Below are 12,339 nucleotides of genomic sequence, written 5' to 3' on the forward strand. Positions count from 1 at the left end.
GGTTTCAGGTCTCACCTTCAAGTCTTTAATCCATTTTGAGTCTATTTTTCTGCATGGTGTAAGATAATGGTTTACTGCCATTCTTTTGCATGTGGCTGTCCAGTTTTCCCAACACCATTTATTGAGGAGACTTTCCTTTCTCCACTGTATGTTCTTGGCTCCTTTGTTGACAATTAGCTGTTCATCGATGTGTAGGTTTATTTCTGGGCTCTCGATCCTGTTCCACTGATCTGTGTGTCTGTTTTGGGCTGGCACCATGCTGTTTTGGTCACTATAGCTTTCAGTATATTTTGAAATCAGGGAGTGTGATGCCTCCAGCTTTGTTCTTTTCTCTCAGGGTTGCTTTGGCTCCTTGGGGTCTCTTGCTGTTCCATGCTTTACATTTCTGTTGTTCATAGGTGGGGAAACTGAGGCTCTGATAAACGTGGTGACTTGCGCACTCGGGGGCCCTTCTGGATTCCAACCCCATCCCCAATTCCTCCTCCAGAAGCTGCTTTTGTTCCTGCCGGAGGCTCCGTTTGGAAGGTCTTATCCAGGAAGGCCTCCTGGGGCTGCAGGGAGGGGTGCATGGGGCGGGAGGCACCGCCTGGGCAAAGGCCCGGAGGCCGGGCTGCCTGGGGGCCGAGCTGGGCTGGAGGGGTGGAAGGAGCCCACAGCCCCGCAGTGGCAACCGCAGGGCTGGAATCCGTATGGGTGTGGACGTGGCCAGTGGGTGCCCCGGGAGTCCACACATCGGACACCCTGTGGCCCAGCCCTGTCCTCTGGGAACCCGGCATTCAGTGCCCTTCACGAGCGGGAGCCTCGCAGCTCCCTGTATCTCCTTGCGTCCTCCGTCCTAACCACTGGGATTTCGTCCTTTAGCATCTATCTTTAAAACTGTCTAAACGTAGGGGCCGGCCTGGTGGCCGAGTGGTTGGGTCCCGCGCTCTGCTTTGGTGGCCCGGCTTCCCCGGTTCGGATCCTGGGCGCGGACCTAGCACCGCTTTCCGTTTTCTCCCCAAAGCCCCCTGCGTACACAGCTGTATATTCTAGTTGTGGGTCCTTCCAGTTGTGGCATGTGGGATGCCACCTCAGCGTGGCCTGACGAGCTGTGCCATGTCCGCGCCTGGGATCCGAACCAACGAAACCCTGGGCCGCAGAAGCGGAACCCGCGAACCCAACCACTGGGGCGCCCGGCCCCGCGACCCTAGAGATCTAACAGTTGGATAAACACGCGGGGAGAAGAGAGATGTCATGTGGGATTCCCAATAATAACGCAGAGCTCTGGCCTCAGTGCAGCTCCCACCCCCGCGAGGGCTGCACACAGCGACCCTTCTCGAGGGCTCGGTGTGGAGGGGGGACCCCGAGTGCAGGAGCTCACGGCCCCCGCCAGCAGAGAGGGGCCGCGTGGACGGCAGGGAGTCCCCGACGTGGCGCCCTGAGCAGGGCACGTGCCTCACTGAGATCACGGAAAACCCAGGCTGGGGCCGTCCCGGGACACCGGCCAGTCCCGGACACACGCAGGGCGAGAGGCCACATGATGACGAGGCGGAGGCTGGAGGGCCGCGGCCACACGCCCGGGGATGCCCGAGCCGCAGAGGCCGGGAGAGGCGGGAGGGACCCTCCGCGGAGCCTCCGGGGGGAGCGCTGCCCGGCCCCCCTGGATCTCGGACTTCTGGCTCCAGAGCTGGAGGCGATGGATTCCTGCGGTTTTCAGCCGCAATGTGGGGTACTTTGTCCCCAGGAAGCTCACACAAGTGACCAGAGGCCACGGGGCTGGGAAACGGCAGAGCTGGGGTTCCAGGCTGGGCACCTGGGGGGGGTCGGGCCCGGGGCCGATACCCCCAGCAGTCTCCCCGCACCTGCCCCACTGTCGGGGCGTCACTCAGCGCCAAGCCCCGTCGCCGAGGCCTGCAGCCCCCCAGGACAGGACCCAGGCGCCCCCGGAGCCTAAGGCGCCCCCAGCCCTGCCCCAAAGGAAACCCCACAGGGGAGACAAGAGCACCAGGAATTTATTGACTCTGCACTCTTCCCAAAGCACAATGAGACACACGCACGGGAGGGGCGCCCCCAGCCCTGCTCTTGGGGGCCCAGGCCGGAGTGGCCAGCCCGAGGACACCCCAAAGCATCAGGCTGGGAGCGCCGAGGGGACATGGAGGGGGAACCGGGGTGGTCCGGGGGCGGAGGCTTCTGGCTGGAAGTCCCAGACCCCCGGTAGGAAGGGTGGGGAGAACGGGGGGGGGGGGTGTATAGAGCCGGCGGGGCCCCAAGAGCCACCAAAAGACACCAGGGGAGGACAACACACATCCCCAAAAGAGGGTAAAACCAGCATTTCAAACGCAGCTTCCGCCCTGGGTCGCCAGGCGCGCGCACGCACACACACACAAGACGTAACAGTCCCAGGGCGAGGGACGAGGCCCCAGAGACTCCCCCACCCACCTCCACGAAGCCAAAAACTGGGAGTGGGGGGTCAAGCAGGGACTGGAACGACACCCCCGGATTTATCAGTGGGGGCGAGTTTTTGGTTTTTCTTCCCAAAAGGGAAATTTAAAAATCTACAACAAATCACATCAAATTCATTAAAAGTGATAAAAACCCAGCCTCTCCCTCCTCGCTTAAGCTTCAGAACAGGCGGAAAAATCTGAACGAAGAAGGAACATGGAAGTGACCAGGCCGGGTCTCCCCGCCGAAATACAAGTCCCAGAGCGAGGAGCTACGGGGCCGATATAGTCCAGGGCAGCTCCAGCCGCCAGAGTTTATCTGGAAGGGCTGGGCAGGGAGGGGGGCCGGGGTGAGACAGACCCACCCCAAGGGGGGAAGATTACATTTCCAAAGACAAATTTTAAAAATAATAAAGATATTTTAGCGGATGGTAGGGAGGTCTGGGCGCTGCGGGGCCGCCATCAGCTGCGCTGCTCCAGGTAAGCGGACAGGAGCAGCCCCGGCGGCAGGAAGTCCAGGTGCCGGTTGCTGACCTTCATCTGCCGCCTGCCCTCGAGGTCGGCACCTAAGGGAGAGGGACAGCGAGGCAGGCGAGAGGCCCCATCTTCCCAGGGACCCCCCTCCCCCCGTGTGCAGGCCCCCCGTCGACTCCCACAGACAAGCACCCCCAGCCCAGCCCCTCGCCGGAGTCTGCGGGAACAAAGGCCAGCGTGGGGGCCGCAGGAGCAGCCGTGCTGAGGTTGCCATGGAAACCGTCTCCTTAGCAACTGCAGGCGGGAGGCGGAGAGACAGGCGCAGGGAGCAAGGACCCGATGGGGCGCCCAGGGGCCGGGCAAGGGCCTGCGAGGACCCTCCCTGGGGGGCTGCAAAAGCGGGGACACAGGCCCCGGGACGTGGCACTTGCTGGAAGTGACACGCGTGGCACAGTGGAAGGGGACAATGGCTAAATGAGAACCCTGCTGTTGCTGGGGACCCCTCATCTCATCTCGGGGTCCCAGCCTCATCCCCCAGGCCCCTCTCCCCGCAAGTCCTGAAGAGGCAGATTGAGGGGTGTCTGTGTCCACAGCGTCACCCCGTGGGCCAGACGCACAGGGGGCTTCTGGGGAATTAACACAGAGCCCGCTGCCAACTCTGCTCCCGCTCTCTCCTCCCCAGCAGCTCCCGCTGAGTAACCAGACGGGTGTAACCCCGGCCTCGGTTTCCTGGGGCTGAATGGGCCGACCGGGGTCCCGGGGGCTGCCAGGCACTTACTGGCCGAGATGAGGTCCATGTACTGGCAGACGGCGTGAAGCAGGAGCCTCTCGAAGCTGCGGAGGGAGGGGGGGTGAGTGGCCGTGGGCCAGAGCCGGCCACCCCGGGCAGCTTGCCACGTCCGCCCCACCCGGTCACCTGTTGTCCAGCATGGCCGTGTACACAGCCTGGGGGGACACCGAGAAGAATCTGAGTAGCCGCTCCTCCCAGGTCTCCAGCGTTTCCTGTGGGAGAGGCCAGCCCAGGGGTCAGGCCGACTGTGGGATCCAGGCCCCCCACGCCCAGGGGAGCCTCCAGAGTTCAAGGCCCTGCGTTCAAAGGCAGCCTCTGACCGGCTCCGTGAGGCTAACTGTTTCCAAGGACGGCAGGCACTTCGATATCTCCATATCTTTGACTGCCTGCACCTATTGCCTGGTGAACTCCTACACATCCTGCAGTGCCCAGGTTCATTGCCCCTGCCCCTCCCACCCTTAAGGAGACCCTTTGCCAGGCCCTGGGTCTTGCAGTCTGATTACACTGGTCTCTATCTCGCCCTGTCTCCAGGACTCCATTGCACACCGGGGAACCAGTGTCCCCCTCCCTCAACCTCCGTTGAGAAGTTGAGAAAAAAGGCCATTAAAACAGACCAGGCGTGTGGGGACAGAGGAGGCCCAGCCTGCTACCCACCATGGGGATGCGGCTCCGCTTGAGGACGGCTCGCAGACGCCGGCTGATGCGCTGGAAGCACTCGCGGGGCGTGTAGGCTGGGTCCTCTGCAAGAGCCCAAGTCGCGGGGCAGCCACTGAGGTCAGCCGCCGGGCCCGCCCACACACCAGGTACCTCCCCACCTGTCCCTGGGCCCGCCCACAAGCCAGGGTCCTCTCACCTGCCCCTGGGCCCCGCCCACACCCAGGCTCCGCCCCATCCACTGGGCCCCCGCCCACACCCAGGCTCCGCCCCCATCCTCCAGGCCCCGCCCACACCCAGGCTCCGCCCCATCCACTGGGCCCCCGCCCACACCCAGGCTCCGCCCCATCCACTGGGCCCCCGCCCACACCCAGGCTCCGCCCCCATCCTCCGGGCCCCGCCCATACCCAGGCTCCGCCCCATCCACTGGGCCCCCGCCCACACCCAGGCTCGGCCCCATCCACTGGGCCCCGCCCACACCCAGGCTCCGCCCCATCCACTGGGCCCCGCCCACACCCAGGCTCCGCCCCATCCACTGGGCCCCGCCCACACCCCAGGCTCCGCCCCATCCACTGGGCCCCCGCCCACACCCAGGCTCCGCCCCATCCACTGGGCCCCCGCCCACACCCAGGCTCCGCCCCCATCCTCCGGGCCCCGCCCACACCCAGGCTCCGCCCCATCCACTGGGCCCCCGCCCACACCCAGGCTCCGCCCCATCCACTGGGCCCCGCCCACACCCAGGCTCCGCCCCATCCACTGGGCCCCGCCCACACCCCAGGCTCCTCCCTGCACCCTGGGCCAGGCCCCGCCGCACCCCTTCTCCTCGCCCCACCCCTTCTCCTCGCCCCCGCCCCAGGCCCGCACCTCTCCGGCGGTCCTCGCCCCGGCCAGGCCCCCTCCTCCGCGCCTTGCTCTTGCCCTCATCCTCCAGGTAGCGGAGCACCCGCTCCTGCTCCTCCCCGGACCGGTTCATGAAGTCGTTCCAGACCTGGAAGAGAGGCAGGCGGGCCCGCGGCAAATGACTGCGCGCCCCAGGGCCTCCGTTTCCCCATGTGCCCTGTGCACGCAGAGGCCCAGCAAGTGCACGGACTACTCCTTGTGGACACGCTTGCCCACCGGGCCCGCAAGTTCAGGGGGCACCTGCGGACCCGCCTGTCTGGGGCTGGGCATCCCTATGGACCAAATGCGCCCCCAACCGAGTAATTAATTCCAAGTGATGAGCAGATGGATCACAGGTGCTGGAAGGTTCTGGGGCGGGATGGGGACCCCGAGGGAGATGGAGGGGGCATTCATCAGGGGACCGGAGGGGCATGCGTGCAACTGGCGGAGGGACCAGCATGGGCAATGCCTGGTGGTGGGACGAGAACCGAGAGAAGGCCAGTGTGGCGGGAGCAGGGGGAGCGAGCGCGGAGGGTCCAGGCCCACCTCCACGTAGGTCTCGTTGTTGCAGGCCTCCGCGAAGATGCCGGGCGCCGCTGGGGGAGCCAGGTCCCCGTCCTCAGGACCAGGCGTGCCCCCGTTTGTCTCCAGCAGGGTCAGCAGGTACTGGGCTAGGTGAAAACAGATGGACCCTGGGCTAGGGGGTGGCATTCGGGCCCCCCAAGCTCCACGGGGACCTGAGGACCATCTCCACGCCCCCCCCACCTCTATATTTAGGGCCTTTACTCTCACACTGGTCTCCCCAGTTCCATGCTCCAACTGTCCTTCCCAGAAGGGACAGAAACAGTCCAGCCTCCACAACGCCTACTGCTCCCTGGCTTGTTGAACTCCTGCACATCCTGTAAAGCCCCAACTCCAATGCCCAGAGCTCCCCGTGTCCAGCTCAGAGCTAGGCTCACGGTAAAGGCAACAGATAATGCCAACACACACACACCATTCTCATCTGAGGCCTGGGGGTCCCCCCGGAGGCACCCCCCCCGACCCCAACTCACTGTTCTCCAGGCGCTGGAGGCTCTTCCGCCCCTTGGCCTTGGGCACGAGGTCTGAGTTCCGCACGGCCTGGTTGATGAAGTGCTGCTTCCGCTTGGAGGCCGAGAACCTCTTCACTTGGGAGCCGGTTAGAGTGGGCAGGCATCCTGGAAGGGGCCTGGAGGGTCGGGGGAGGGGGTCAGTCCTTGGGGCCAAGACAGGCCAGGACCCCCAGGAGGAACCCTGACACTGCCACGGTCCCATAGCCATCCCCCTGCTTGGTTTCCCCCAGCGATGGGGAGCTCACTCTCTACCATGTGTGGAGCCCTGGACCCTCCGAATTTCATTTAGTTTCATCCTCACGTCCCCCGGGGAGGCAGGTATGAGGTGAGGACGGGTTAGTAAACCGAGGCTCAGAGAAGGGAAGACACTGGCCCTAAGCCGCACACTGGGTGGGTCGCTGGGAAAAGCTGCCCCGCCCCCCCCCCCCAGGCCCAGCGTCTCCCTCCTCCAGGAGTTTCTCAGGAGACATGACCTCATGGAGCGTCCCCCCCCCCCACCCCCAGCAGCAGAGAAACCAGGACGCGGCCCCCCCATGAGCTCAAGGCGACACCTGAGCCCACCTGCCCCCCCAGCCCCCCACCCTCCCCCCGGCACTGTGCCCAGGGGCCAGGACCCGGGAGGGGGCTGCAGCGGCCCCCTCTCGGCTAATCTCCCCTCCTCGGAGCTAATGGCGTTAATTGCGGGTCGGATTAGCGGCGCAGCCAGGCCTCCCGCTGGGGACCCGAGGCCGGGGACAGCAGGCTGAGGGGCGGGGGCCAGGGCTCTTCCATGGAAACTTCCAGCAAAGACAAGCTGCTCGGCTTTCCTGGCGACCCCCAGACCTCGGGCTGAGGGGACCGCCCCCGCCGGGCGCAGGGCCCTCACGCTGCGGGCGGACGGGCACTCGGGCCCTCAAGGGTTGGGGTGTCGGGACTTGCTCATCCCATCTGCCAGCTGCCCCTCCCCGGGTCCCCCCGGCTCCGGCCACACGCCGCCCCGCGCCCGCCCCCCCCCCCCCCCGCTGGCTCTCGGGGTCCCGTCAAACCTCATCCTCGAGACCCCGGCCCCTCCACCTGCTGCCCACCTGCTCGGTTTTGGGATCGCGTCCCTCCTACTCCCCCGATGGCCACCCACCTCCGTGGGCAGGGCACGCCGGGAACACAGTAGGCGCTTAAAAAATAACCGCCAAGTCGGTTCTCCCAAACAAATCCCACAATTCCAAGAATGAGCAGAGCCCCGAGTCCAAAGTCCCACCCAGACTTTCCCAATGTTCAAAGTTCCCAAAACGCAAATTGACCACGGAAGCCCGACCCCTCCCCCAGCCACCGACAGGCTCTAGAAAACCCCGCGAGCTCGAGGACGGCGGGACCGTGAGGCCTCAGAGGGGTCAGCAGGGAAGCCGGCTCACGGGGTCTACACATATGTAAAGAGCCCCCAGCCTTGAGTTTTTGCACCTGACGGAAAGGCCGCTGGACGGAAAAGCGGACAGGCTGAGAGACCCAGCGTGGGGCAGGCGGACATCCACGCGCCAGGATCTGCTGGGTAAACTCACGCGGGTGCAAGTAGCCGTCATCCCGGGCTGGGCCCTGGAGCTCAGCTCTGAGTTCGAATCCTGGCTACGATGCTTCCCCATGTGATCTGGAGCCTCAGCTCTCTCTCTGCAAAGTGAGGTCAGAATGGCCCCTGCAGGTGCCCGTGGGTTTGGGAGGGGACACTCGGGGCCAAGAGGGACTAGGACACACACCTTCCTCCACTGACTCAGCTGCAACCTGCTTGGTTTCCTCCTGTGACGGGGAGATCACTCCCTCAGCCACACTGTCAATCACACCAACGTCCCTGGGTTGAGCCCTCCCCTTCCTTCACCATCGCCTCTGAGAGGCCAATACTATTACTCTGATGCCCTTTAGACAGATCTGCGAACCGAGGCACAAGGTCACCATCCCGGGACCCCACAGCAGCAAGAAGGGCAGGACGTGGAGACCCAAGTCAGCACAGAGCCAACGATGCTGAGGCTCCACCCCAGCAGCTGGACGGAGTCCAGGATGGCAGCCTGGTGGGGGCTGATAACAGAGGCCACATCCGGGGAGAGCCATCGGGGACCTCAGCTCAGGGTGGGACCCAAGGAGAGCTGGAGCCCTCGGGGCCCCAGAGAAATGTCACTGGACACCAACAGGATTTGAACCCGAGTCTGAACAGGGCTGCGCCCCGACCCCACACCCCCCGGCGACCACTCAGCCGTCCTGCTTCCCGCTGGGCCCACAGAGGACACTGGCGGCCCGAGGCCACAGCCCACTTGGCTTCTCCCTCCAGACCCCCAGACCCACGGGCCCCTCCCCTGCTCTACCACCAGGCATGGCTCCCTAGCACCCTCGAGGGCTCCTCCTCAGCCTGGCATTGGCAGCCCGGCCCGGCCCGGCCGTCCCCAGACCACATGGGTCTGGGCCCGGTTGCCCTCTTGTGGTCTCAGTTGCCAAGCTGAGCCCTGGAAATGAATCCCACCACCAATCCAAGCTTGCCAGCTTCAGCCCGACTCTAGCGGGACAGGAAAACATGTGGTCTCGGGGCAGACGGCAGGGCCGGGCCCACTGGAGACCCGGGGACAGGGCATTGGGGGCCGGGCAGAAGCGGCAGCACGGGTCCCCAGCCAGTCAGGGTTGTAGGCAGCCCGGGGCGAGGGCTGGGCAGTGGCACAAACTTTATATAAAACATCCACACGTCAAAACGTGGAGGCCCGCCCCCTGCCTGCTGCCTGGCTCCCCCTCCTGCCTCAGGGGCCCCTTCCTGGTGCCTCAGACTCTCTGCCTCAGGGCCTTTGCACGGCTGAGCCCTCTGCCTGAAGTTCATTCTGGTCTCTGCTCACAAGTCAGCTTCCCCAAAAGCCGCCCCGCCCCGAATCACCCGATTGGCCCTCTTGCTGCCTCGCCAGTGGGTGTCTGACACCAGCTGGCCCGCATACCTGTTTACTCCTTGGCTTCCTCTCTAGGGAACAGGACGGGGTTGTCTTGGTCCCTGCTGTGTCCGCAGGGCCTGGCCCACAGCGGGTGCTCAACAGCTGTTTGTTGAATGAATCCCTGAACTTCTGTTTACACACGGCCCCCAAGGGCCAGTTCATCTGCTTCCCATGCCACCCAGAGACCACTTCACAGACGGGGAAACTGAGGACCCAGCCGGGGCAGCTGGCGGGGGTTGGGGGGCGTCCTGGACCCCTCGGGCCTCGGGAAATGCTCTCACCGGGGAGGGAGCCAGCGTCCAGTGAGGGGGGTCGGGCCCCCCTGCTAAGCCAGGCCCCGGTTGCGCCCCTGAAATGGGGAATCCGGCCACCTCGGCGCTGGGCAGCCGGCCCCCTCCCCCAGGGACCGGTGACAGGAACCTACTTCCAGAGCCGGAAACCACCGAGGGCTCTGCAGCGGGAGGTGACTCAGGCTGGGTGGGGCGCCTGGGGTCCCCCCAGCAGGAGCCACACCCCCAGGATGAGGAGGTGAGGGCGCAGGGGGCGGGTCAGAGGGACCCACCTGGGCCGGGGTCAGGGCCTCGGCAAAGGGGCATCGTCTCCCCTCGGGGCGGATCCCCCCACATCTGTAGAGACCCATATGGCCCCTGGGTACACCCCCCGCTCCCCCCGCAGCGGAGGTAACAACGGCAAGGTCATAATAAACACAGATGCTAGAAAGTCCCGAGAAATAGGATAAGAGCAAAAGAAGGATAAAAATAAGGAAATGATAAACTCGCTTAAAATAATAAGGAAACAAGTAAAATCCTCAGAGGTTTAAGTCGCAAGTGGAGAACCCACGCGCGCCTCTGCCAGGCTGGTCCCAGGGCAGGGTCTCGGGCCCCCAGGCACCCTGAGAAGAGGCCGCTGTTGTCATCTCACTTAACAGATGGGGAAACTGAGGCACAGAAGCGCAGAATAAGCTGCCCAGGCCGCACGCACGCCCGCCCGCCCGGCACACGGAGGGGGCAGACATGGACCCAGAGCAGAGGACTCATCACCCCCCAGGAAGGAGGACAGCAGGGTGGGCACACGGGGTCCTGCATAAAGGCCGGCGGGGGTCAAAACTCGGGGACCCCGGGGTGCAAACCCGCAGGGGGCGGCTCCACCTGCCTGGGGTCAGCAGGCTCCCGGGCCTGGTCCTAAGCCCCCTGTCCCCCGGTGGGCGCCCCATAGACGGGGAGCCCCGTGTCCCGGGAGGCGGGGCCGTGACCCCGCAGTAAACAGGCCCCGGCGGGTCACGCCCAGCGCGGGGACAGGAGCGGCCGCCTCGGGTAAACACGGGGACACCGCACGGCGTCGGGGTCCCCCCCGGGGTCCGCACCCGCACGGGGACCTCAGGAACGCAGGAACGGGGCGCCCCCCGCCCCCCTCAGACAGGCGGGCACGCGGGGAGGGGACCCCCAGGGACCAGCGGGCGACAAGGAGACCCCCGCCCCGCCCCCACCCCCCCACCGTCCCGGGGTGTCCTCGAGCAAAGGGGGCGGGCCCCGGGCCGCAGCGAGGGGACCGGGGGACCCCGAGTCCGCAGGAGCGCCCCCCGCCCCGCCCCCGCCCTCGCCCGCCCGCCGCTCACAGCGTCCGCCGCCCGCCCGGGGCGCCCCCCGCCGCCGCCGCCGCCTCCGGGCCGCCCTCCGGGTTCTCCAGCGCCACCATGGCCCGCTCGCAGCCGCCGCCGCCGCCCGGCAGGGCCTCCGCGGCAGGGCAGGAAGTGACGGCGGGCGCCGGGGCGGGGCCGCGGGCGGGCGGGCGGGCGGTGCTGGGCGGCGGCCACGGGGCCGCGGAGCCCGGGACAGGCCGGGAAACTGAGGCGGGGGCCGGGCAGACCCCGAGCTGCGCTGGGGGAGGGCACGCAGCCCCGGGGACAGACTGGGAAACTGAGGCGGGGGCGGGGGCCGGCAGACCTCGGGCTGCAGGGGGGCGGCGGGGGCACCCAGACCCGTGGACAGACCAGCAAACTTGAGGGGGGGCGGGGGGGAGGGAAGCAGCCCCGGGGACAGATGGGGAAACTGAGGCAGAGGGTGAGGGCCAGGCAGACCCCGGGCTGCCGTTGGGGCGGGGCACGCAGCCCCAAGGACAGGCCAGGAAACTGAGGCAGGGTCGGTGGCAGGGGAGACACTGGGCTTCTTGAGAGGGTCACCCAGCCCTGGCACAGATCCGGAAACTGAGGCAGGGGCGGCGGGGGGGGGGGGGGGTGGCCGGGCAGACACCGGCCTGCAGGTTCGGGGGGTCACGCAGCCCCACGGACAGACCGGGAAACTGATGCATTGGCGAATCTGGCCACAAGGCCGCCAGAGTTGGGGGACAGATTGGGAAACCGAGGCCTGGGTAGCCAGGAAGAGGGGGACGTCCTTTCCAGAGGCGGGGGACAGGTGAAATGACCTGGACTCCCCCCACCCAGCACCCACGGGGCCTTTCTTCCACCAGCCCCCACCCAGTCCTCAAAGCACAGCCCCTGGAGCCCAGCTGGTGCCTCAGTTTACCCATCTGTAAAAATAGGGCATCAGCCCCTCCCCCTTTGCCATTTAGGGTTTATTCATTCAACAAATGGCCACTGTGGGCTGGGCTCTGGGGACCCCCCCCAAGTCACCAAGACAGACCCCGCCCCCACCGAGTGGGGTGGGGAAGAGGAGGCCCCTGAGAGGGGGCCCCAGCAAGCTGCAAAAGTGGGAAGGGTGTGCTGGCAGAGGGAACAGCCAGCGCAAAGGCCCTGGGACATCCTGAGTGGCCAGAGCGGGGGAGGGGGCACATGATGTCATGTGATGACAGACCTGGTTTTTGTCCTCAGGGCACTGGGGAGCCATGGGAGGGTTTCTAGCAGAAAGTTACACCTACTCCAGAATCTAGAATCTGCCCTTCAGTCTACAAGGAAAGTGGGGAACTGGGGATCGTGTGAAGGGACACCCCAGGGATGCGACCCACCAGATCCAGCCTGGTAGAAATTGTATGAGACAAATTACTTAGTTGCTTTAATAAATAAAGAGCAAGGTGGAAAAAAGAAAAGAAAACAGTGAAAAGACTCCTGTGTGGCTTCATTTGGATAAATGTGAAAAGAGGCAAAA

At 65.5% G+C, this 12,339-nt stretch overlaps 1 protein-coding gene across 1 annotated transcript; it reads right to left on the minus strand.

Annotated features, from left to right (window-relative positions):
- Positions 1 to 1,973: 1,973 nt before the first annotated feature.
- R3HDM4 (R3H domain containing 4) lies at positions 1,974 to 11,011 on the minus strand. The gene is made up of 8 exons (XM_044753693.2): positions 10,854 to 11,011; positions 6,270 to 6,424; positions 5,764 to 5,888; positions 5,203 to 5,326; positions 4,339 to 4,424; positions 3,811 to 3,896; positions 3,673 to 3,728; positions 1,974 to 2,986 (listed from the first exon to the last, which is right to left on the minus strand). Exons 1-8 carry the CDS (start codon positions 10,931 to 10,933, stop codon positions 2,883 to 2,885), a joined length of 816 nt encoding a protein of 271 aa, XP_044609628.1. The 5' UTR covers positions 10,934 to 11,011; the 3' UTR covers positions 1,974 to 2,882.
- Between the last annotated feature and the right edge of the window lie 1,328 nt (positions 11,012 to 12,339).

This window comes from Equus asinus, chromosome 20 (genome assembly GCF_041296235.1).
Source record: "Equus asinus isolate D_3611 breed Donkey chromosome 20, EquAss-T2T_v2, whole genome shotgun sequence".
Taxonomy (NCBI): Eukaryota; Metazoa; Chordata; class Mammalia; order Perissodactyla; family Equidae; genus Equus; species Equus asinus.

Excerpts from the sequence above, each read along its gene's own strand:
- R3HDM4 (XM_044753693.2), bottom strand. The coding sequence starts at position 10,933 with ATGGTGGCGCTGGAGAACCCGGAGGGCGGCCCGGAGGCGGCGGCGGCG. Across the intron at positions 6,425-10,853 it reads CCGGGCGGGCGGCGGACGCT|GCCCCTTCCAGGATGCCTGC; the intron begins GTGAGCGGCGGG and ends CCGACCCTCCAG. Across the intron at positions 3,897-4,338 it reads AGCGGAGCCGCATCCCCATG|GAAACGCTGGAGACCTGGGA; the intron begins GTGGGTAGCAGG and ends CCTCTCCCACAG.